Here is a 26,961-nt window from a genome sequence, read left to right as displayed (position 1 = left end):
TTCATACAGTGAATATGCTCAATTAAAATCATGTGGTTATCGATTGATTTAAATATTTAGCAGCACCTATCTATGTGAAAAAATTTTCAAAAATAAAATGTTTGAAATCTCATTACAGATAAACTAACAGATTGACTTTTGCAATCATTTTTGTTGGTAGGGGATACTAATTTTGAATCTCAATTAAGTGAAATGTTATCCCCCCACCTACCTCCTAAAATTTTTCTTTTCATTGGTAGACCTATGTTATGAACAATTGACCACAATTATTATTATATTTGAATTTTGTCATTAAAAGTTTTGTGGGAATTCATTTACTCTTTTGCTTTAAAATTGCCTACTTAATTTTGCCTTTTGGTCCATAAAGCCATTTGCTGTCTGGCCCTTTATAGAAAAAGTTTGCTGATCTCTGCATTAGAGGCTAAATATTTGGCTTGGTCTTATCTAAGTAAGGGCTTCCCTGGTGGCTCAGACCGTAAAGCGTCTGTCTGGAATGCGGGAGACCCAGGTTCAATCCCTGGGTCGGGAAGATCCCCTGGAGAAGAAATGGCAATCCATTCCAGTACTATTGCCTGGAAAATCCCGTGGACAGAGGAGCCTGGTAGGCTACAGTCCATGGGGTTGCAAAGAGTTGGACACGACTGAGCAACTTCACTTTCGACTTCACTTTATCTAAGTAAAGATGATTGTTCTCTTTAAAGATGTCAGTAGTTTTTTTCTCCTTTCAGTAATAAGTCAGCTATAACATTAAAGACTACCTAATACATTTTGGAAAAAATATAGTAAAATCATCTTTTCAGAAGTTTATATTTCTTTGAATTTGTATGTAAATAATATTATTTGAATTGATATTTAGATGTTTGCTACTCCAAAACTTCAATGAAGAGATAATTTTGTAAGTAAATTTAACGAAAAATTAAGAACAATTATTTAAATTCTATTTGGTAAAATTTTTAAAAATTTATTTTTTGGTTGAAGGATAATTGCTTTACAGAATTTTGTTGTTTTCTGTCAAACCTCAACCTAAAGCAGCCATAGCTATACGTATATCCCCTCCCTTTTGAACCTCCCTCCCATCTCCCTCCCCATCCCACCCCTCTAGATTGATACAGAACCCCTGTTTGAGTTTCCTGAGCCATACAGCAAATTCCCATTGGCTATCTATTTTACATATGGTGGTAAAATGTTTAAATCAAGTTTTAAGTCTCTTCTTTCTCCCTGGGATAGTATTCCTATTTATGCTAGTTCAATATTTCTAGAGAAAAACTAGAAACCTAAAATAAATTTGTAAAGCAGATACTGATGTTCATAAATTACATAAATTATATTCTTTGAAATAATTGTTTATGTTCTACCAATGCAACCTAACTAAGCATGCAAATCTTGGAAAAGTTTAATTTTTGAAAAGTAATTAGTATCATCTTCCTTTTCAAGTCCCTCCTCAGGTATAATACTGTAGGTTTGCAAAGGTTTTCTTTTTAGTGCTCATTTTCTTGAGATCAAATAGCTTAATAAAATGTTCTTTCCTTATAAATAAAAAGAACATTTTTATAACCAATGTATAAAAAGAGAATCAGTGAGTGGGATGTTGAAAGGAAGGAGAAATTATAGAAAGTAATGTTTCTGAAAATATTTAAAAATATATATTTTTTTACATTTGGGGAAAGTGTTTTATTCTATGTAAAGTCCATTTTTTCCCAGCTGAGCTTGTAGTATATAATATAGGCAAACATATAAAATATATGTGGGTAAAGATGAGATAACTTCTGTTTGTACACATCAGTGAAAAATCCTAAAATGAGAATGTTTTCTTGCAGTTGCTTAATGTATATCATTTGACGTGATTTTTTTCTTGTATCTTGAGCATCTTAGTATCTGATTTAGTTTTGGTTTAAATCTTGTTTTCTAGATGAAGCATTGGATGATTTAAAATCCCAGAAGAAAAAAATAGTAAGTTAACTTTTATTTAAGTTAATTTGTATAAAGCTAATGAATTAAGGACTGAATAATTAATGTTTATATGCTGTAAGTAATGACTCTCCAAGGAACACGTATGCTTTTAAATAGCAATTTAATGGTGAAGCTAAATTATGAATATTTTTGCTAGTAAATAATGATTGACAGGAAAAAGTAGTTAGGTGGACTTACGAGATTCTCAGAGTCCATGTCAGTTGGAAGCTGAGAAGTTAGTAAATGAATCATTTTGGAGCACTAAATGAGGCAGAGGGGTAAAAAGGTGAATATCTAGATTTATTATTAGGGCCAAAAAAGGACCAAACATCATGTCAGTTCTCAGATTTTTTTTGACATAATAAGGCTGAGAGAGAGGGGAATCAAGAGGATTGGCTATAAAAGAAATTTAACAATGAAAAAAGAAAAATAACCCTAAAGAAAAGGTGGGGGTGGGGAAGAGAATATTTCTTATTTGATTTCTTCCATTGTCGTTCTGTGTCATTGTCCATTCTATCAGCAGTTCTAATTACATGGGCATCTATTGTGGGGCCAGTTAAATGCATCCTTCAGATGGGTTGGAAAGACAAGGACCAAGAGAGAGGAAGGACTTCAGATATTTAGAGGTTGATATTTATTAGTTTTACTAAGTAAATTGAACTTGGTGTTTGACTTGAATTTATATATACTTTTTTCGCATAATTATTTTTGAAATATAAAAATGATAGTTGACAGGAGTATCATGTTATATGGAAACTTATTTAATGATATTTAATCATATGCAAAATCAGTTTAATGTAATTTAGTCTAACGTCCCAGCTGAGCTATTTAAAATCCTAAAACCCAATGCTATTAAAGTGCTGCATTCAATATGCCAGCAAATTTGGAAAACTCAGCAGAGGCCACAGGACTGGAAAAGGTTCATTTTCATTCCAATCCCAACAAGGACAGTGCCAAAGAATGTTCAAACTACCATACAGTTGCTCTTATTTCACATGCTAGCAAGATAATGCTCAAAATCCCTCAGGCTGGACTTCAGCAGTATGTGAACTGAGAACTTGCAGTTGTACAAGCTGGATTTAGAAAAGGCAGAAGAACCAGTGATCAAATTGGCAGCATCCGTTGGATCATAGAGAAAGCAAAGGAATTCTAGAAAAACATCTATTTCTGCTTCATTGACTCTGCTGAAGCCTTTGACTGTGTGGATCACAACAAACTGTGGAAAATTCTTAAAGAGATAGGATTACCAGATCACTTTACCTGCCTCCTGAGAAACCTGTATGCAGGTCAAGAAGTGACAGTTAGAACTGACTGGTTCAGAATTGGGAAAGGAGTATGACAAGGCTGTATATTGTCACCCTCCTTATTTAACTTATATGCAGAGTACACGATGTGAAATGCTGGGCTGGATAAATCAGAAGCTGGAATCAAGATTGCTAGGAGAAATATCAGCAGCATCAGATATGCAGGTGATACCACTCTAATGGCAGAAGTTTAAGAAGAACTAAAGACCGTCTTGATGAGGATGAAAGAGGAGAGTAAAAAAGGTGGCTTGAAACTCAACATTAAAAAAAGTTAAGATCATGGCATCTGGCCGCATCACTTCATGGCAAATAAAAGGGGAGAAAGAGGAAGCAGTAACAAATTTTATATTCTTGAGCTCCAAAATCACTGCGGATGGTGACTTCAGCCATGAAATTAAAAAATACTTGCTCCTTGGAAGAAAAGTGGTGACAAACCTAGATAGCCTGTTAAGGAGCAGAGACATCACTTTGTTGACAAAGGTCAGTGTAGTCAAAGCTATGGTTTTTCCAGTAGTCACGTACTGATGTGAGAGTTGGACCAGAAAGAAGGCTAAACACTGAAGAATTGATGCTTTCAAACTGTTGCTGAAGAAGACCCTTGAGAGTCCCTGCAAGGAGAGCAAACTGCAAGGAGAGCAAACCAGTCAATTCTAAAGGATATCAACCCTAAATATTCATTGAAAGGACTGAGGCTGAAGCCGAAGCTCCAATACTTTGGCCGCCTGATACGAAGAACTGACTTATTGGAAAAGACCCTGATTGAGGGAAAGATTGAAGGCAAAAGGAGAAGAGAGAGGGTGTCAGAGGAGAACATGGTTGGATGACATCACCGGCTCAATGGACATGAATTTGAGCAAACTCAGGTAGATAGTGGATGACAGAGGAGCCTGGTGTCCTATAGTCCATGGAGTGGCAAAGAGTCAGACACTACTTAGCGACTGAACAACAACAACAATGTAATAAGTAACAATTATGGATGAAACTAATAAAAGTTATGAAGGTTAAGGTTAATGTTAAAAATTGTTCTGTGAATTGATAAGAAAAGACAACACTAGTCAAGGGATTTACGTACCTGAAAAATAAAGAAGCTTTAATTTTGAAAGGATTCCTTAATCTTTTTTTGTTTGATGTCTCTCAGTGTTCTGTGAGGTATTTATCAAAATTGCATTGACATTTTTGATGGTCCTAAATTGAGTTGTAAACATATTCCCATTGTATCTTATTATATTTCTGGCATTTTGCATGTTATGGAACAGCCAGAAGTTCAAAATGAGGAAATGCCAACGATTCTCAATAATATAGAAGTTGTGATATGATTGGTTTGCTGATGTGATGAAGAATATCTGATAGTGTTGATGAAAGCCAAGCCCTACTTGTACCAAAATGGAGAAATACTGATTAACATAGAAAAGGCAAAGAGGAAGACAAAAGAAAAAAGGAAAAAAAAAAAGTTCTAAGTGATGAGAAGCTGATTCAATGTCAGTGGAATTACATGACCAGAAAACAGAATCTTAGAGAACACATGATTGGGGAAAAATTATCAGTAGAGGAACAGAACAGACTTAGACAATTCTACGAGAGAGCAAACTAAGCTATTTACTTCTTAAATAACCCTTGATGGAATCGCAAAATAGAAAATGTGCATCTAGGTCTGCCAGTTGGGAAATTCAGTTAAAAGTTCAGTTGTTTTGTATGTATAAATGGTTTATGAGGCATCAGTATTACAGAATAGTTCAGAATGGCATTTCTCTTGCAGTATGATTAGAGAAAAATAAGTTGGCTGCACTCTAAGGGAACACAGTTTACGTTAAATTGATTGTTAGAGGTTACAGTACTGTTGCTATTGGGAACTAGTCCCTTGTCTTTAATGCTCAAGCCCTCACCAGAGCTGCTTTGTTTCAGAAGTACTTTATATTTTGTTTAGAACAATGGGTGTTAAAGGGTGAATTTGTAAGGAGCACAGTGTTAGCTAATGATTGTACTGGTAATGAGAGGAGAAAGAAGGGACATTGCTTTTCAGCAAAAACAAAATGTAACCATATGTTTTACCCTACATTTATAGCTTTAAATATACTGACATGACAAATACCTATTAGTTTAAAACTACTCAACTCTTAACTCTTTCATTAAAAAAATTAATATAAATTGTATTTACTACTTGACATTTTATTGAAGGTGGTTTTCTCAGGGATGCATCTCTTTAATCTAGATAGATCTGTAATGTAATTTGTAATATGTGAAAGTGTAATTTGTAATAGTAAACATGAATTATCAATTGATTAAAAATTACTTAGAAAGGAAAATGAGTAAGAACAATCTTTTAAAACAATGTTTTAAATCTAAGGACTTAATCTAAGTATTTACTTACTAAAATAAAGCTAGGAATTAATCTTTAGTTACCTAAAAACTCTCCCAAGTCTAGATGTGAACATTTTGCCACTCACATATTTTGTGGTCTTTTTTTTTTTTTAACTTTTAGTTTAAAAAAAAAATCACTGTTCAACAGATAATCCGTCTGTATCCATGAGCATTCCATTAAAACAGTTCAAAGTCAAAATCCAGCAAAACATGAGTCAAAATGACCTCTTTAAGTGGCTTCATGAAAATTCTGTGCTTTTTTCTGAGTAGAACAGGTATTTCTGTGTGGTAAGTCCTTCCTGGCATTTCTCAGGCAATTTATATTTTTCCAAGTCCTGAGGAGAATCGTTTGAGAAACTGGGAACATGGGAAGAAGTATTATAATTCTCTGAGAATTAAAACTTAACAATCACTACAAATGTTACTGGTTCAAAAGAATCCACTGCCAATTGAAAGCAGGAGCAAAAGCGGCTGACATGCTGAGCTGTAGGTTAATGTGGACGTTTCAGGTGACAGGACAGAGCACATAGAAGTGGCACAGTCTACTTAGTCTTGCTTTTGTGGCCATGTTACAAGTATGTTATGGGCCTTGTCTCTTATAATAGTGAGTTATTCTTACAAATAAATGTTAGTAAGTTTATTTATTATTTTTTAAGGACTTCTTTTGCTTCCAAAGTTTATTTCATGGAATGTCACTCACAGTATACTGTAGTATACTCTGCACAGAATCCTGTACAAAGTGACATTCCATGAAATAAATTTTGGAAGCAAAAGAAGTCCTTAAATTGACAATTTTAGCATATGATTCTGTGTGGGGCTATTAACCTCACTAGAAGTTTCAAATGTTACATTTTTATATTACCCAGTAATATTTGCTGGCATTTTCCAGTGTTTGAATATTCACTATAGGCTACATATCTTTGTAAATACTTTAACAGAAGAAATACAGAGAGAGAAGTTAGTGTTATTGTGAAATATGCCTATGTGAAATCAAAAAATAATTTAAAATCTGAATTATTAGAAAAAATATTGATTTCAACAGCAAAACTAAAATCAGGATAAGCAGACAATATTTTCTGGTTCAAAATTGGAAAAGAAGTATGTCAAGGCTATATATTGTCACCCTGCTTTTTTAGCTCATATGCAGAGTACATCATGTGAAATGAGGCTGGATGAAGCTCAACCTGGAATCACGATTGCCAGAAGAAATATAAATAACCTCAGATAGGCAGATGACACCCACCCTAATGGCAGAAAGCAAAGAGGAACTGAAGAGCCCCTTGATGAAGGTGACAGAGGAGAGTGAAAAAACTGGCTTAAAACTTGACATTCAAAAAATGAAGATCATGGCAACTGGTCTCATCACTTCATGGCAAATAGATCGGGAAACAATGGAAACAGTGAGAGACTTTATTTTTTTGGGCTCCAAAATCACTGTGGTTGGTGACTGCAGCCATGAAATTAAAAGATGCTTGCTCCTTGAAATATAAGCTATGACATACCTAGAAATGTATTAAAAAGCAGAGACATCAGTTTGCTGACAAAGATGCATATAGTCAAAGGTATGATTTTTCTAGTAGTCATGTATGGGTGTGAGAGTTGTACCATAAAGAAGGATGAATGTGGAAGAATTGACACTTTTGAACTGTGGTGCTGGAGAAGACTCTTTAGAGCTCCTTGGACAGCAAGGAGATCAAATCAGTTAATCCTAAAGGAAATCAACCCGGAATATTCATTGGCAGGACTGATGTTGAAGCTGAAGTTCCAATACTTTGGCCATCTGATGAGAAGAGCCGACTCATTGGAAAGGACCCTGATGCTGGGAAAGATTGAAGGCAGGAGGAGAAGAGGATGACAGAGGATGAGATAGTTGGATGGTGTCACTGATTCAGTGGCCATTAGTTTGAGCAAACTCTGGGAGATGATGAAGGACAGAATCCTGGCATGCTTCAGTCCATGGAGTTGCAAAGAGTTGGACATGCCTGAAAGACTGAACAACAACAGCAAGACATTATTTTATCATTTTAAAAATATGTGTTTAAATGTGAAACATGTACCCTAAAGCTGTGAATTGAAGATGCTTTGGGGCACACTCTTTAATAATTTGACCAAAGTCAATGCAAAACAAAAGACGTCTTTAAAGAAAATGTTATGTGTTTATTTTCTGCTGCACTGAGTCTTCCTTGCTGTGTGTGCGCTTTCTCTAGTTGCAGTGAGCAGGGGCTGCTCTTCATTGTAGTGTGTGGGCTTCTGGTTGCAGTAGCTTCTCTTGTTGTGTAGCGTGGGCTCTTGGGCATGCAGTCTTCAGTAGCTGCAGTTTGTGGGCTTCACTGGTCGTGGTGCTTCGGCTTAGTTGCTCTGTAGCATGTGGGATCGTCCCAGACCAGGGGTCAAACTGGTGTCCCCTGCATTGGCAGGAGGATTCTTAACAAATGGAGCACCAGGGAAGTCCAAAATACATTTTTCTCTTTTAAAAAATTTTATTTTTTAATATATTTTTGGCTGCGTTGGGTCTTTGTTGCTGTGCGGGCTTTTCTCTAGTTATGGCAAGCGGGGGCTGCTCTCTAGTTGCAGTATGCAGGCTTCTCATTGCAGTGGCTTCTCTTGTTATGGAGCATGGGCTGTAAGGCATGTGGGCTCAGTAGATGTGGCTCCTGGGCTCTAGAACACAGCCTCAGTAGTTGTAGTACATGGTCTTAGTTGCTCTGAGGCATGTGGGATCTTCCCGACTCAGGGATTGAATCTGTGTCTCCTGCATTGGTAGATGGATTCTTTACCACTGAGCCACCAGGGAAACCCCAAAAGACATTTTTCTACGTGTGGAATATTCATTAAGAAATAAGCATCAAGAATATTGGATAGGGCAATTAATGCTTTGTGTGTTTTAAAATTTTATTTCAAGAATTATAATTTAAATATTATAAGAATTATCTCTCAAAATAAAAAAAAATTGACATTTTGTGTTAGTGTTCCCTTCTTTTAGTGTTCTCTGATGAAATTCTGTATCAGGTAGAAATAAATTTATATGTTCTCAAAATATATAAGCTTGGCAAAATAATGTTGATTCATAATAAATAAGCAATCTTGTGTTTATTTTTCTCTTTTTTATATTGTTTATTTAAATTTTTGGCTGTGCTGGGTCTTTGTTGCTGCACAGGCTTTTTTCTAGTTGTAGCAAATGGAGGCTACTCTCTACTTGCAGTACACAGGCTTCTCATTGCTGTGGCTTCTCTCGTTGAGGAGCACAGGCTCAGGCTTTAGTATTTGTGGTACATGGGCTCAGTAGTTGCAGCTCCCGGCTCTATAGCACAGGTTCAGTTCTTATGGTGCACGGGCTTAGCTACCCCGTGGCATGTGGAAGCTTCCTGGACCAGGAATCAAACCTGTATCTCCTGCATTGGTAGGTGGATTCTTTACCACAGAGCATCAGGGATGGGGAAACAGTTACAGACTATTCTTTGGGGCTCCAAAATCACTGCAGATGGTAACTGCAGCCACGAAATTAAAAGATGCTTGCTCCTTGGAAGAAAAACTATGACCAACCTAGACAGCATATTAAAAAGCAGAAACATTACTTTGCCAACAAAGGTCAAAGCTATGGTTTTCCCATTGGTCATGTATGAATGTGAGAGTTGGATGATAAAGAAAGCTGAGCACCAAAGAATTGATGCTTTTGAACTGCGGTGTTGGAGAAGACTCTTGACAGTCCATTGGACAACAAGGAGATCCAACCAGTCCATCCTAAAGGAAATCAGTCCTGAATATTCATTTGAAGACTGATGCTGAAGCTGAAACTCCAATACTTTGGCTACCTGATGTGAAGAGCTGACTCATTTGAAAAGACCCTGATGCTGGGAAAGATTGAAGGCAGGAGGAGAAGGGGACAACAGAGGATGAGATGGTTGCATGGCATCACCGACTTAATGGACATGAGTTTGAGTAAACTCCTGGAGTTGGTGATGGACAGAGAGGCCTGGCGTGCTGCAGTCCATGGGGTCGCACAGAGTCGAACACGACTGAGCAACTGAACTGAACCAGGGACTCCCTCTCTATATTAAATAAAAAACTCTGAAACTTTCAATATAATCATATCACAGGAAAGCAATCCATTCTTTGTTACATCATTCATTATTATTTAAAGTATGTAAAATATTTTGAAGAATACAGAGTAATTTATAATTTTGGGTATTCTGAGAATTCAATTTCTCATTCCTGAATCCTGGTATTAATATGTCGGGACTTGAAAACGTGTTTGAAACCTTGTTTCAGATCCACTCTGAAAAATTGATGTAATCTCTGAAGATTGTGTGTTTTGTGTTAGGTGCTATTGTAGACTCTCCTATATTATTTAAATTGCACAACAGTGTTATGAGAAAATAATATTATGTCTTCAGCTTTACAAAAGGAGAAACTGGGGCTAACAGATTTGCTTAAAGTCTTTCTATAGCTAATTAAGAATGGAAATGTACTTTGAACCTAGATCTTTTCTCATGCTGTGGTTTCAAGTTTGTATTCTTCCCACTGATCAGATGTCTCTCTATATGAAACAGATTATTTGCTTAAAATGTAGTAGGAATAAATGTGTTAATTAAGCTATTACAAGAAAAAAGATTTTTGATGTGAAGAGCTGACTCATTTGAAAAGATCCTGATGCTGGGAAAGATCGAGGGCAGGAGGAGAAGGGGACAACAGAGGATGAAATGGTTGGATGGCATCACTGACTCGATGGACACGGGTTTGGGTAAACTCTGGGAGTTGGTGATGGACAGGGAGGCCTGGTGTGCTGCAGTTCATGGGGTCGCAAAGAGTCAGACACGACTGAGCGACTGAACTGAAATGCAAAAGAGAATGGATTTGTATTTTTTGCTTTTTAGAATGATTTTAAGATACTTTAATGTACATAGGCATAAGCATGAATATTTGCTGAATGATGTACTAGGAGCGACAATCGTTTGTTAAAGTGGCATTTTAGTTTTTAGTTTTGTGTATTGTTTTAAAGATCACAGTTGTAACTAATCTTCTTTTTAAACCTAGCTGTAGTCTTACTCTAGAATTGTGCTGTGCAAATCAGCCACTAGACCCATGTAGCTTTTAAAATTTATGTTATTTGGAGTAGGATAAAGAGGCTTCCTAGGTGGACAAGGCAATGGCACCCCATTCCAGTACTCTTGCCTGGAAAATCCCATGGACGGAGGAGCCTGGTAGGCTACAGTCCATGGGGTCGCTAAGAGTCGGACACGACTGAGCGACTTCACTTTCACTTTTTGCTTTCATGCATTGGGGAAGGAAATGGCAACCCACTCCAGTGTTCTTGCCTGGAGAATCCCAGGGGGAGCCTGGTGGGCTTCTGTCTATGGGGTTGCACAAAGTCGGACACGACTGAAGCGACTTAGCAGCAGCAGTAGCAGCAGGTGGTCCTAGTGGTGAAGAACCCACCTGCCAGTGCAGGAGATGCTGAAGATGCAGGTTCTGTCCCTGGTGAGGAAGAAGATCCCCTGGAGGAGGAAATGGCAACCCACTGCAGTACTCATGCTGGAGAATCCCATGGATAGAGGAGCCTGGCAGGCTGCAGTACAAGGGGTCCCAAAGAATTGGACATGACTGGGTGACTGAGTACAAAGTAGAATAAAAGCTACAGTTGAATTCCTTAGTTGTACAAGCAATATTTTAAGTGATCATTTATCACATATAGTATTGTAGCTATTGTATTGTGTACATATAAACCACTTTCATTATTACATATAATTCTGTTGTTATAACAGTGGTCTGGACTATCAAAACTCAATTTGTAAAGGTCAGGGATTCAGTTCTTTGCTATTTCATGTAGATTATGTTCATTTGGGGATAGATCATGTCTTGCCTTCTGTCCCCATTCCCAGTTTTTCCCCAGCCCTAAAGAAGTAATGTTCGGAGAAGGCAATGGCACCCTACTCCAGTACTTCTGCCTGGAGAATCCCATGGACGGAGGAGCCTGGTAGGCTGCAGTCCATCGGGTTGCTACGGACACGACTGAGCGACTTCATTTTCACTTTTCACTTTCATGCATTGGAGAAGGAAATGGCAACCCACTCCATTGTTCTTGCCTGAAGAATCCCAGGGACAGGGGAGCCTGGTGGGCTGCCGTCTATGGGGTCGCACAGAGTCAGACACAACTGAAGCGACTTAGCATTAGCAAAGAAGTAATGTTACAAACATTTTCTTTACATCAGAAATTTAGATGTGCTTGTTTTAAGACTTTATGATAATTTTGAAATAATTAGAAAAATGTTGTAGTTTCACTAAACCAAGATTAATAATAAATCATTCATCTAAGCACTTTTACTTCTTAAATATTATATTGAGTTTTTAATGAGAAATCTATTAACTACTATTGTGGCAGCATATTTTAGTTATAGTTTAACTTGGTAAATGTGCTCTGCTTTGCATTTTAAAATAAATGTCCTTTGTAATAAACATGACATTTAATGAATCTAAGTGGCTGTCAGTGGTCACTGAAAAGGAAAATTCCTCTTCAAGTTTTGCAAAAGAATTTTCATTCTGTATATTAGCTATCTGTCATAATTATGACTGTCTTGTATTAAAGTAAAACTTTTTCTGATATTGGGCTTTAACTGCTAAAATGATGCTTTACTAGTGATTACTTTTGAAATTAAACCCACATATTAAGCCATAAAGTGACTTGAGTGAATTGTAAATAAAATGCTATAATAATGAAGTGCTTTAAATATAGTCACTAGTGTGAGCATAGAACTCAGTAAAATTTTTTTACTTAAATTCTTACTGTGTTCTGTTTTTTACCTCTAAAGTTGTTTGAATCTAAGTAAAAAAGGGAGAGCTTCACCTTTTAAAGTCATTTGAGGAAATTCCATGAGAGAGCATGGCTGTTCTCCCAGTTACTGAGTTTTCACTGAATTTGCAGCAAGCTAATTGCTTCTGCTAATAAATAATCTAAAATCGATGCTGACAGCAGCTAATTGGCACAGAGATTTTATTTTGTAAAGCTCTTGGCTAACGACCTTCTTTAAATTAATAGCATTAAGTGCTATGAGGAAATAAATCTGAGGAATTGCCTGTCATTTGCTTGTCATGTCTAATAACTTCCAATAATGATGGCTGATAGATTTTTGCACATTCCATTATTGAAGTTGGTGCATGTAATTATTCTCCTCATTATACGTAAACAATTAGCAATATTTGGTATTTCCTTGTAGTAAAGCTGTTGAATACAAGTAGCATATTAGAGGTCAGAAGCCATTTTAAATTCTGAATTTTATTATTTGAATGTAGGAAGTCTTTCGTGCTATCTGGATGTATTATGTGCTATTTATTTTAAGCCTTGTACTTGAATACTTTTTGAATAGGACTTATAAAAATATGTAGTGTATGAATGTTTTAAAATGTGACAATTTGTGGAAATTTTTGTTTGCAGCTTGAAGAAGTCATGGAAAAAGAAACTTATAAAACAGCTAAATTAATTCTTGAAAGGTTTGATCCAGATTCAAAGAAAGCAAAGGTAAGGCTGTGATATCACCATTTTATTATAAATTGCCCATTATAGTAGGACACTGTAATAACATTACTGTGTTTGATAGGAGTTTGAGCCACCGTCTGCTGGAGCAACTGTAACTCCAAGACCTGGACAAGGTAAATAAACTTTGTAGAAACTGCTGCTGCTGTTGGAAAGATCCCTGTTTACCCAAGTGAGTTCAAAAGTGTGATAGAGGTCTGAAAAAATGTAAAATGCTTTTATATTAATTTGTATTTGGTTATTTGAGATATGACTTAAAGTAGATGGCAGTAAGTTTATTTCATTTTTCATTAAAGATGTTATCTATTGAGATTAAATATATAATTGGTTACAGTCTTTTGAAATTTAAGTGATTTCACCAATATTTTGTAATTCCCCCCCCTTTAAATAAGAGCCTCCTGGAATGTCTGCTATTATGAAAATTCCTACATTTTTCTGATTTATTTTTGAGGAAATTAAATGAAGATTTTTGTCAAATTTGAGTTTCTTCTAAAATAACACTTTTAGTTACGAAGAGGAAAATAATTTAGAAATGAGAAGAATATTGAATTACTGCTATATAATAGCATTAACTCTTTCTTTTTGAGGTTATATTGCCAGATTACTAGTGAAACCATTACTATTATATCATTAAATATTACGCAATTTAAAAAATATTATTGTGATTATATAAAGAATTCCCATGACTAGTGTGTGAAAAGATATTTTTGAGTTTGCACTGGCTTCCCTTTTTGTTCTCGTCTCTAGAATATAATAATACATAGATATACCTCAGAGATATTGCAGGTTTGGTTTCAGACCACCCCAAAAGTAAATATCGTAATAAAGTGAGTCACATGAATTTTTTGGTTTCCTGGTATATATTAAGGTAATGTTTACACCATAATGTAGTCTGTTAAGTGTGCAATAGCAGTATGTCAAGAAAAAAATGTATATCCCTTAATTAAAAAATACTTTGTTGCTAAAAAATGCTAATCATCATCTGATAATGCAGAGTTGCCATAAACCTTCAATTTGTATAGTTTATTTTGTAAAAAAAAGAAAAGAAAAAACGAACTCAGTATACATAAAGCACAATAAAGTGAAACACCGTAAAATGAGGTATGTCTGTAGTTTGTAAGGCTTTTGTTGCAATACAGAATATACTGTATTTAATTTTTACTCTTATAAATCATCAGAATTGGAGCCTGGTTTATAAAGTTAGGGTGGTATTTAGAACTTTGAGAAGTCAGTACTTTTATTAATTTCCACAGTGACCAGGGGTATTAATAAGCCTTAATAGTTTTAGGTGTTCTAATTGGTGGAGGAATGTGGAAAGGATCTCATCTCTGCCATCTTTCATAAGTAGAATTCTGGTTAATAGAAATATTAGCCTGCTCTTTTGATGAATATAGAAGTTTATCAAAAGTTATGTTAAAGTTTAAAGATGATTAAAATAAATTAATCTTAGGGAATTCCCTGGTGGTCCAGTGGTTAGGACTCTGTACTTCCACTGCAGGGGGTATGGGTTCAGTCCCTGGCTGGGGAACTAAGATCCAGCAAGCTGCATGGCATGGCTGAAGAAAAGAAAATTATTTTACAGTGTAACACCTACTTTCATAATCAGTTTAAATATTTTTACAATTTATACTTCTTACTAGAAATTATAAAAAATATTGTGGCCTGCAGGCCAGGTTTCTATACTTTTTACTTATATAACTATTAACTAACTTTACAAAAATACTTTTGAAATAACCTTCATGAATGTATTTTTAAAATGTGATATTTTGCAGAAAGCTGATGCTGTTACTTTAAATCTATTTTCTCTCGTTATAAAAGAACATATGTATGACTTTCTTAAGCATTTATTAATAATTAGGCAGCATTAATTCATTTAAGAATCTGAACTTATCTTTCCTTAGAAACTTTTGAAACTCAAACTTTTTTTCTTATGATGTCATATTGTAACTGTAGAAAAACCGTCTCTGGTCTCTCTGATTTGGATTCCTGAAGCACTACTTTTGGATATTCTTTTAGGGAAAATTAACATTTAGCTATAATACAAATGAATTGTTCACTTAAAAAAAGGTATTAAATAACTCTTATGTGTAGACACCAGGGGGAATAAAGAGATGAATATAGTATGGCTTTTGACCTTAAGAAGCTTATAATCTATTTTTTAAAGTATTTTTTCTGGGGTACACTATTCTAGTATTTGTAACTTTATTCGTAACTTTATTAATATCTGTAGATATTAATTACTATTTGGAATTTTCCCCCCTATTTAAAAAAAATTATAAACTATATCTCAACTTTATTCCCCTTATTGAGAATTACAGTTTTCATGTTACTTTGATCTTGTTACTGTTATTTTGATAGGTGACTTAGTCATACATTTTATTTATGTTTAAGTTCTGTGTTTCTGTGAGTTTAAACTTGTCTTTATTTCTTTGCTTTAAACCATTGTTAGTCCCTCCCTCCCTTCCTTTTTTCCTCCCTCCCTCCCTCCCTGTTACTCTTTTCTCTTCCCTCCTCCTTTTTTTCGCTTTTGTTTCTTTCACCTATTTCTGAGCTTATATAATAGGAAAGGGGAAAAACTACTAAAGGGTGTTTGTATGTACATTATGTGGCCCTTGAACAGATCTGCTCTCCAAACTGAATCTAATTGGGGTGTCCTTATTTTACTACCTTTCTTTAATGTTTACTAAACCAGAACTTAGATTCATGTATAATAGATAGCTTTCTCTCATTTTTTATTATTAGGTGTAAATGATACATATTATGGGCTTCCCAGGAGGCGCTAGTGGTAAAGAACCTGCATGCCAGTGCAGGAGATGTAAGAGACGTGGGTTCAATTCTTGGGTCGGGAGGATCCCCTGGAGGAGGGCGTGGCAACTCACTGCAGTATTCTTGCCTGGAGAAGCCCATGGATAGAGAAGCCTGGTGGGCTATAGTCCATAGGGTCGAAAAGAGTTGAACATGACTGAAATGACTTAACACAATGTATATTATACTAAGATTTATTATGAAATTTGTGAATAGTATTTTTTGATTTGTTTAGGTTTAGCACTAAAAGGAATATAGTATTTACTGACATAATACTAACCTGACTGCCAGCCTCCTACCCCCTTTTTATCTCTTGTGTTTATTTTTTAAAAAATTACTGAAGTATGGTTGACATACAGTATTGGTTTCAGGTGTACAACATAGTGATTCAACATTTATATGCATTAAAAATGCTCTCCTTGGAAACTATAGCAATCATCTGTCACCGTACAAAGTTATTATCATATTATTGACTATATTCTTCATGCTGTACATTATATTATATCCTCAAAACTTATTATGTGACTGGATGGATGTTTGTACCTTTTAATCTCCTTCACCTATTTTGACCATTTGCCAACTCCCCATTTCTCTGGCAACTACCAGTTTGTTCTCTGTATCTGAGTCTGTTTCTGTTTTGTTTGTTTTGGTTTATAGGTATGACATATAAGTGAAATCATCTGGTTTTTACCTTTCTTTGCCTGACTTACTTCACTTACCAGAATAACCCATAGGTCCATTCATGTTGTTGCATATGGCAAGATTTCATTCTGTTTTATGGCTGAGTAGTAGTCCATTGTATACATAAATGTATACCATATTTTCTTTATCTATCTATGGGTGGACACTTAGTCTGCTTCCATATCTTGCTATTTGACATAATATTGCCATGAACATAGGTGTGCATATATCTTTTCAAATTAGTGTTTTTGTTTTCTTCAAATAGAAACCCAGGAGTGGAATTGCAGGATCGTCTGGTTGTTCTTTTTATTATTTGAGCAACCTTCATATTGTTTTCTATAGTGGCTGCACCAATTTATCCCACCAACATGAGAGGGTTCCTTTTTCTCTTTGGCAATGCTTTTTATTTGTTGTCTTTTTGGTAATAGCCATTTTGACATGTGTGAGGTGATACCTCATCGTGATTTTGATTTGCATTTCCCTGATAGTGACATTAAGCAACTTTTCATGTTTCTGTTGGTCATCTGTGTGTCATCTTTGAAAAAATGTTTCTTCTGTTCCTCTGCCCATTTTTTAGTCAGATTGCTTGGTTTTTTGATATTGAGTCGTGTATATTATTTGTATATTTTGTATATTAGCCCTTTGTTGGATATATCACTTGCAAATATCTTTTCCCAATAAAAAGGTTGCCTTTTTCTTTTGTTGTTGTTTTTCTTTGCTATGCAAAAGTTTTTAGTTTTATAAGTCCTGTTTGTTTATTCTTGCTTTTGTTTCGCTTGGCTGAGGAGATAGATACAAAAAGATATACTGTTGTCAGGATTTATTGCCTATGTTTTCTTACAAGGGTTTTATATTTTTAGTCTTTAATCGATTTTGAGTTTATTTTTGTATATGGTATAAGAAAGTGGTCTAGTTTGATTCTTTTGCGTTTAACTGTCCAATTTTCCCAACACTATTTATTGAAGAGACTTTCACCACTTGATATTTTTGCCTCCTTTGTCGTAGATTAATTGACTCTAATCATGGCTTATTCCTGAGCTTTGTTCCATTCCATTGATCTATGTGACTGCTTTTGTGAGCACTGCACTATTTTGATTAGTATGTGTGCATGCATGCTCAGTCACTTCGTTGTGTCTGGCTCTTTGTGACTCCATGGACTTCAGCCTGTCAGTCTCCTCTGTCCATAGGATTTTCCAGGCAAGAATACTAGAGTGGGTTGCCATTTCCTCCTCCAAGAGATCTTCCCAACCCAGAGACTGAACCCGTGTCTCTTGCATTGGCATGCGTGCTAAGTTGCTTCAATTGTGTCTGAGTGTTTGCTACCTCATGGACTGTAGCCCATCAGGCTCCTCTGTCCATGGGATTCTGCAGGTAGGAATACTGGTGTGGGTTGCCATGCCCTCCTCCAGGGGATCGTCCTGACCCCGGGATCAAACCCATGTCTCTTATGTCTCCTGCATTGGCAGGTGGATTCTTTACCACTAGTGCCGTCTGGGAAGCTCTTTGATTATTATAGCTCTGTAGTATAATTTGAACTCTGGGAGTATGCTAACTCTCTTTGTTCTTCTTTGCCTATTTGGAGTCTTTTGTGGTTCCATATCAATTTTAGGATTATTTTTTCTAGTTTTGTGTAAAATGCCATTGATATTTTGATAGAGATTGCATTGAATTTGTAGATGGGTTTTTGTAGTATAGACATTTTGAGTGTTAATTCTTCCAACCCATGAGCATGGTATATCTTTCCTTTTATTTGTTTCATTATCAATTTTTTTCATTAGTATTTTACAGTTTTTAGAGTACAGGTCTTTCACCTTCTTACTTAAATTTATTCCTAGTTATTTTATTCTTTTTGATGCAGTTATAAATGTGATTGTTTTCTTAATTTTTTTCCTTTCTGATAGTACATTATTAGTGTATAGAAATGAAACAGACTTCCATATATTAAATTTGTATTCTTCAACTTTATTGAATTCATAAGTTGGCTTGAAAGTTTTTTTGTGATGTCTTTAGGGTTTTGTATATTTAATATCATGTTCTCTGCAAATAGTGACAGTTTTATTTCTTCTCTTCCAATTTGGATTCTTTTTCTTGTCTGATGGCTGTGGCTGGGACTTCCAATACATGTTGAGTAAATGTGGTGACAGTGGGTATTTTTGTCTCTTTCCCAATCTTAGAGGAAAAGGTTTCAGCTTTCTCTGCTGAGTCTTAGCTGTGGGTTTGTCATCAGTTCAGTTTAGTCACTCAGTAGTGTCTGACTCTTTGCAACCCCATGGACTGCAGCATGCCAGGCCTCCCTGTCCATCACCAGTTCCTGGAGTTTACTCAAACTCATGTCCATTGAGTCAGTGATGCCATCCAACCATCTCATCCCCTGTCATCCCCTTCTCCTCCCGCCTTCAATCTTTCCCAACATCAGGGTCTTTTCCATTGAGTCAGTTCTTCGCATCAGATGGCCAAAGTATTGGCATTTCAGCTTCAACATCAGTCCTTCCAGTGAATACCAGGACTGATTTCCTTTAGGATTGACTGGTTGGATCTCCTTGCAGCCCAACGGACTCTTAAGAGTCTTCTCCAACATCGCAGTTCAAAAGCATCAATTCTTCAGCACTCAGCTTTCTGTACAGTCCTACTCTCACATCCATACATGACTACTGGAAAAATCAGAGCTTTGACTAGGTGGACCTTTTTTGGCAAAGTAATGTTTCTGCTTTTTAATATGCTGTGTAGTTTGGCATAACTTTTCTTCCAAGGAGCAAGAGTCTTTTAATTTCATGGTTGCAGTCACTATCTGCAGTGATTTTGAAGCCCCCCAAAATTAAGTCATCACTGTTTCCACTATTTCCCCATCTATTTGCCATGAAGTGATGGGACCAGACCATGATGTTAGTTTTCTGAATGTTGAGTTTTAAGCTAACTTTTTCACTCTCCTCTTTCACGTTCATCAAGAGGGTCTTTAGTTCTTCTTCGCTTTCTGGCATAAGAGTGGTGTTATCTGCATATCTGAGGTTTTTGGTATTTCTCCCAGCAGTCTTGATTCCAGCTTATTCTTCATCCAGCCCAGAATTTCTCATGATGTACTCCGCATGTAAGTTAAATAAGCAGAATGTCATATATGGACTTTATTATATTGAGGTATATTTCCACCATACCCATTTTGTTGAGAGTTTTTATCATAAATGGATGTTGGATTTTGTCAAATGCTTTTTCTACATATATTGAGATAATCATGATTTTTATCTTTTTATCTTTTGTCTTGTTAACATGGTGTATAACATTGATTGATTTTTGGATATTGAACCATCCTTGCATCCTTGGGATAAACCCCACTTGATTGTGGTGTATGATCCTTTTAATGTATTCTTCAATTTGGTTTGCTAGTATTTTATTGAAGATTTTTGCATCTTTGTTTATCCAGGAGTATTGGCTTATAATATTTTTATAGTGTTTTTATCTGATTTTGGTATAAGCGTAAAGGAAACACTGTTGGAATGAATTTGGGAGTGATCCTTCTTTTTTTGGGGATAGTTTGAGAAGGATAGGTATTTACTCTTCTTTAAATGTTTGATAGAATTCTCTGTGAAGCCATTTGGTCCTGGACTTTTGTTGGGGTTTTGTTTGATTACCAATTCAATTTCATTATTGATAACTATAGTCTGTTCGTATTTGCTGTTTCTTTATGATTCAGTCTTGGAAGAGTGTATGTTTCTGGGAGTTCATCCATTTCTCCTGCTTTGTGCATTTTGTGGTGGTGGTAGTGGGTTAGTTGCTAAGTTGTGTCTGACTCTCGCAACCCCATGAACTGTAGTTTGCCATGCTCCTCTGTTCATGGGATTTTCCAAGCAAGAATACTGGAGTGGGTTGCCATTTCCTTCTCTAGGGCATATTCCCAACCTAGGGAACGAACCCGGGTCTTCTACATTCCAGGTGGTCTCCTGCATTGCAGATGGAATCTTTACCAACTGAGCCACCAGGGAAGCCTTTGTGCATTTTATTGGCTTATAATTATTCATAGTAATCTTTTATGATTCTTTCTGTGGTGTTTTGGTTGTGTTGATTGTAACTTCTTTTATTATCTGCTTTTATTTATTTGGGTCCTGTCTTTTTTTCTTGATGAGTCTGGCTAAAGTTTTATCAATTTTGTTTATCTTTTCAAAGAATCAGTTTTTAGTTTCACTGATCTTTATTATTTTTTAGTTTCTGTTTCATTTATTTCTGCTCTGATCTTTTTTAGTTTCTTCCTTCTGCTAACTTTGGGGTTTTGTTTATTGTTTTTTTCCCCCAGTTTCTTTAGGTGTAATGTTAAATGGTTTGCTTGAGGTTTTTCTTATTTCTTAAGTAGGCTTGTATCATTGTAAACTTAGCTGTTAGAACTGCTTTTGCTGTGCCCCATAGATTTGATATGTTTATCAAACATATCAAGGTATGTTTATCTCAAGGTATTTTTTAATTTCCCCTTTGATTTCTTTGTTGACCAGTTTGTTGTTTAGTAGCATATTGCTTAGCCTCCGTGTGTTTGTATTTTTCTATTTTTTTCTTGTAATTGTTTTCTAGTCTTATACTGTTGTGGTCAGAAAAGATGCTTGATATAATTTCAGTCTTCTTAATTTATTGGGACTTGTTTTGTGGCCAAGCATGTGATCTTGGAGAATGTTCAATGTGCAATTGAAAAGAATGTATTCTGCTGCTTTTGGATGGAATGCTTAGTGTATTTATATATAAAGTCTTTCTGGTATAATGTGTCATGTAAGACCAATGTTTTAAATTGATTTTTGTCTGGCTATTCTATCTATTGATGTAAATGGGGCATTAAAGTTCCCTATTATTATTGTGTTATTGTCTCTCCTTTTATGTCTGTTAATATTTGCTTTATATTTTTAGATGCTTTTATGTTGGTCACATAGATATTTACAAGCGATATGACTTGTTAGATTCATCCGTTTATCCTTGTGTAATGCCCTTTGTTTCTTGTTACAATTTTTGCTTTAAAGTCTGGTTTTTTCTCATGTATGTCTTGTTGACCCAGCTTTCTTTTTATTTCCATTTGTATGGAATATGTTTTCCTATTCCTCTGCTTTACATCTATAAGTATCTTTAAATTTGAAGTGTCTTGTAGACAGTTTATGTATGGGTCTTGATATTGTAATCCCTTCAGCCATCCATTGTCTTTTGATTACAGTATTTTTGTCCATTTATATATAAGTATTGCCATTTTGTTATTTGTTTCTGGTGTTTTTGTAGTTCTTCTCTGTTTCTTCTTCTCTTGAGATTTTATGGTTGTCTTTAGCATTATGTTTGGATTCTTTTTTTGTTCTGTGTGTGTATTTTGTACTTTTATTTGTTTCTGTATATGTATTATATATTGCTGTCTGTTTTAAGTGATGATCTTGTTTAAGTTCAAATGCTTTCTCAAAGCCCTTCATTTTTAGCCCCCACGTCATATTTTATGTTTTTGATGTCATATTTCACATTTTTAATTTTGTGTATCCCTTAACTACTTATTGTAGATAAGATGATTTTACTACTTTTGCCTTTCATCCTTTCTACTAGCTTTATAAGTGACTGATCCACTTCCTCCACTATATATTTGCCATTACGAGTGAGACTTTTCCTTCATAATTTTCTTATTTCTAGTTTTTTTTTTTCTTTTCCTCCTGAGAAGTGGCTTTAACTTTTCTTGTCAGTTCAGTCACTCAGTCGTGTCTGACTCTTTGCAATTCCATGGACTGCAGCACGCCAGGCTTCGCTGTCCATCACAAACTCCCAGAGCTTGCTCAAACTCCTATCCATTGCGTCGGTGATGCCATCCAACTGTCTCATCCTCTGTCATCCCCTTCTCCTGCTTTCGATCTCCTTCCCAGCTCAGGGTCTTTTCAAATGAGTCAGCTCTTTGCATCAGGTGGCCAAAGTATTGGAGTTTCAGCTTCAGCATCAGTCCTTCCAGTGAATATTCAGGACTGATTTCCATTAGGATAGACTGGTTGGATCTCCTTGCAGTCCAACGGACTCTCAAGAGTCTTATCCAACACCATAGTTCCAAAGTATCAGTTCTCTGGCACTCAACTTTCTTTATTGTCCAACTCTCACATCCATACATGACCACTGGAAAAACCATAGCTTTGACTGGATGGACCTTTGTTGGAAAAGTAATGTCTCTGCTTTTTAATATGCTGTCTAGGTTGGTCATAGCTTTTCTTCCAAGGGGCAAGAGTCTTTTAATTTCATGGCTGCAGTCACCATCTGCAGTGATTTTGGAGCCCAAGTAAATAAAATCTTTCACTGTTTCTCTTGTTTCCCCATCTGCTTGCCATGAAGTGATGAGACCAGATGCTGTGATCTTAGTTTTCTGAATGTTGAGCCAACTTTTCACTCTCCTCTTTCACATTCATCAAGAGACTCTTTAGTTTTTTGCTTTCTACCATAAGAGTAGTGTCATCTGTGTATCTGAGGTTATTGCTATTTCTCCTGGCAATCTTGATTCCAGCTTGTGCTTCATCCAGCCCAGCATTTCGCATGATGTACTCTGCATGTAAGTTAAATAAGCAGGGTGACAGTATACAACCTTGACGTACTCCTTCCCCGATTTGGAACCCGTCTGCTGTTCCATGTCTGGTTCTAACTGGTGCTTCTTGATCTGCATACAGGTTGCTCAGGAGACAGTTCAGGTGGTCTGGTATTCCCATTTCTTTAAGAATTTTCCCCAGTTTGTTGTGTTCCACACAGTCAAAGGCTTTGGCGTAGTCAATAAAGCAGAAGTAGATGTTTTTCTGGAATCCTCTTGCTTTTTCAATGATCCAGTGGATGTTGGGAATTTGATCTCTGGTTCCTCTGCCTTTTCTGAATCCAGCTTGAACATCTGGAAGTTCATGGTTCACGTACTGTTGAATCCTGGCTTGAAGAATTTTGAGCATTACTTTGGTAGTGTGCGAGAGGAGTGCAATTGTGTGGTAAATTGAGCATTCTTTGGCATTGCCTTTCTTTCGGATTGAAACTGACCAAATTCCTTTCACTTCTTTGAGAATGAAAACTGACCTTTTCCAGTCCTATGGCCACTGATGAGTTTTCCAAATTTGCTGGCATATTGAGCGCAACACTTTCACAGCATCATCTTTTATGATTTGAAATAGCTCAACTGGAATTCCATCACCTCCACTAGCTTTGTTGGTAGTGATGATTCCTAAGGCCCACTTGACTTTGCATTCTAGGATATTTGGCTCTAGGTGGATGATCACACCATTCTGGTTACCTGGGTCATGAGGATTTTTTTTTGTATAGTTCTTCTGTGTAATCTGTCACCTCTTCTTAATATCTTCTTTTTCTGTTAGGTCCATACCATTTCTGTCCTCTATTATACCCATCTTTGCATAAAATGTTCCCTTGGTAACTAACTCTAATTTTCTTGAAGAGATCTCTAGTCATTCCCATTCTATTGTTTTCCTCTATTTCTTTGCATTGATCACTGAGGAAGGCTTTCTTACCTTGCCTTGCTATTCTTTGGAACTCTGCCTTCAAATGTGTATATCTTTCCTTTTCTCTTTTGTTTTAGCTTCTCTTCTTTTCTCAGCTACGTTAAGGCCTCCTCAGACAACCATTTTGCCTTTTTGTGTTTCTTTTTCTTGGGGATGGTCTTGATCTCTGCCTCCTGTATAGTGTCACGAACCTCTGTCCATAGTTCTTCAGGGACTCTGTCTATCAGATCTAATCTCTTGAATCTATTTCTTACTTCCAGTGTATAGTTGTAAGGGATTTGATTTAGGTCATACGTGAATAGTATAGTGGTTTTCCCCACTTTCTTTCAGTCTGACTTTTGCAATACCTTCTTGATCTGATCCACAATCAGCTCCTGGTCTCATTTTTGCTGGCCAAATAGAGCTTCTCCATCTTTGGCTGCAAAGAATATAATCAATCTGATTTTGGTATTGACCATCTGGTGATGGTCACGTGTAGAGTCTTCTCTTGTGTTGTTGGAAGAGGGTGTTTGCTAAGACCAGTGTGTTCTCTTGGCAAAACTCTGTTAGCCTTTGCCCTGCTTCATTTTGTACTGCAAAGCCAAATTTGCCCATTACTCCAGGTATCTCTTGTCTTCCTACTTTTGCATTCCAGTCCCCTATAATGAAAAGACATCTTTTTTGGGTGTTAGTTCTAGAAGGTCTTGTAGGTCTTCATAGAACTGTTCAGCTTCAGCTTCTTCAGCATTACTGGTTGGAGCATAGAGTTGGATTACTGTAATATTGAATGGTTTGCCTTGGAAATGAACAGAGATCATTTAGTCATTTTTGAAATTGCACCCAAGGACTGCATTTCGGATTCTTGTTGACTATGAGGGTACTCCATTTCTTCTAAGGGATTCTTGCCCACAGTAGTAGATATAATGGTCATCTGAGTTAAATTCTCCCATTCCAGTCCATTTTAGTTCTCTGATTCATCAAATTTTGATGTTCACTCTTAGCATCTTCTGTTGACCACTTCCAATTTACCTTGATTCATGGACCTAACATTTCAGGTTCCTATGCAATATTGTTCTTTACAGCATTGGACTTTTTTCCATCACCAGGGACATACACAACTGGGTGTTGTTTTCTCTTTGGCTCCGTCTCTTCATTCTTTCTGGTGTTATTCTCCACTCTTCTCCAGTAGCATATTGGGCACGTACCGACTTGGGGAGTTCATCTTTCCGTGTCCTGTCCTTTTCCCTTTTCATACTGCTAATGGTGTTCTCAAGGCAAGAATACTGAAGTGGTTTGCCATTGCCTTCTCTAGTGGACCAACAAAAAGTTGGAGGAGTTCACTACCATCAAACCAGCCTTACAAGAAAAGTTCATACTGTTCATGGGGTTCTCAATACTGTAGTAGTCTTGCCTCAAGAACCCCATGAACAGTATGAACTTTTCTTATAAGGTTGGTTTAATGGTAGTGATCTCCTCCAGCTTTTTGTCGTCTGTAAAACTCTATCTCTCCTTCAATTCTGAATGATAACCTTGCTGGGTAGTTTTCTTGATTGAAGTTTCTTTTTTTCCCTCCATTACTTTGAATATATTGTGCCACTCTTCTGACCTCCCAAGTTTCTGCTGAAGAATTAGCCAATAGTCTTATGGGTAACTAGTTGTTTTTCTCCTCTTGCTTTTAAGATTTTCTCTTTATCTTTTGACATTTTATATATAATGTGTCTTGGTGTGGACCTCATTGGGTTTATTTTCTTTGGGACTGTCTGTTCTTCCAGGACCTGGATATTTGTTTCCTTCCTCACACTGGGGAAGTTTTAGGCCGTTATTTCTTCGAATAACTTCTCTACCCTTTGTCTGTCTCTCTTCTTTCTGGAATTCCTGTAATGTGAATGTTAGTGCACTTACTTGATGTTGTCCCCCAGGTCCCTTACCAGTGGTCCCCAGTGTTTTTGGCCCTTGGGATTGGTGCAGAAGACAGTTTTTTCATGGACTGGGGAGGAGAGGTGGTTTCAGGATGATTCAAACACATTACACTTATTGTACACTTTCTTTCTTTTATTATTACATCAGCTCCACCTCACATCACATTAGATCCCAAAGGTTTGAGACCCCCTGCCTTAAACTATTCTCATTTTTCTGAGTTCTTTATCTTTTTTTCTGTTCAGCATGGGTGGTTTCCACTTCTGTGTCTTTCAGATAACCAGTCTGTTCTTCTGTATCATCTAATCTCCCATTGATTCCCTCTCGTATGTTTTCCATTTGGGTTATTGTACTTCAGCTCTGATTTTTAAGCATATTTTCTGTCTCTGTGAAGTTCTCATTGGGGTCATCCATTCTTATTCTGAGTTTGGTGAGCATCTTTATAATTATTACCTTCAATTCTTTATCAGATAGTTTATTTCCATTTCATTTAGTCATTTTTCTAAGAGTATCTTGTTCTTTCATTTGGATCATTTTCATTTAGCCTAATTCTCTGTTTGTTTCTTTGTGTTAGGTGGGCCCATTACATTTCTTGATCCTGGAGAAGTGGTCTTATGTAGGAGGTGTCCAGGTGCATGCTTGCTTCTGTCCATCAGAAGATGCTTCAGGGGTGTACCCTTGTGGACTATATGCACCTTTCTATTGTAGGACCAACCGATACAGGTTTGCTCGTATGTGGAGCTGGCCCCTGGGCCCAGGTAGCTGAGATGACCTGCTTCATGTTATTACCAGGGGTACATTGGTGGACAATGCAGCCTCTTCACATCTGGCTCAGAGGCCTGCTGCCATGCAATTTCTGTTAGCACACTGGTAGGTGGGGCAGGCCCCTGGTGTTAATAAGCTCAAGAGAGGATTCCAAAATACCTGCAACTTCTAGTGTCATCAAGGTAATATGAGATCACAAAAGTGGCTG

General features: G+C 36.5%; 1 protein-coding gene across 13 annotated transcripts in view; it reads left to right on the top strand.

Annotated features, from left to right (window-relative positions):
• The window catches only part of LNPK (lunapark, ER junction formation factor), a 91,671-nt gene that overhangs the window by 28,424 nt on the left and 36,286 nt on the right, over positions 1-26,961 (top strand). For all 13 annotated transcript variants that reach the window (XR_015147972.1, XR_015147970.1, XR_015147973.1 and 10 more), the window contains 3 exons: positions 1,910-1,950; positions 13,042-13,125; positions 13,205-13,256. Coding sequence is in view for 7 of the 13 variants with exons in the window: in XM_086359382.1 (XP_086215508.1) it covers positions 1,910-1,950; positions 13,042-13,125; positions 13,205-13,256 (177 nt within the window). In the remaining 6 variants the exon portion in view is untranslated. The remainder of the gene's footprint in view (positions 1-1,909; positions 1,951-13,041; positions 13,126-13,204; positions 13,257-26,961) is intronic.

Source organism: Bos grunniens, chromosome 2 (genome assembly GCF_055505025.1).
Source record: "Bos grunniens cultivar Pamir isolate PY7600 chromosome 2, Bosgru_T2T1.0, whole genome shotgun sequence".
Classification (NCBI taxonomy): Eukaryota; Metazoa; Chordata; class Mammalia; order Artiodactyla; family Bovidae; genus Bos; species Bos grunniens.
Note: the sequence above shows the minus strand (reverse complement) of the source record. Positions and strands in the feature narration are given on the sequence as shown.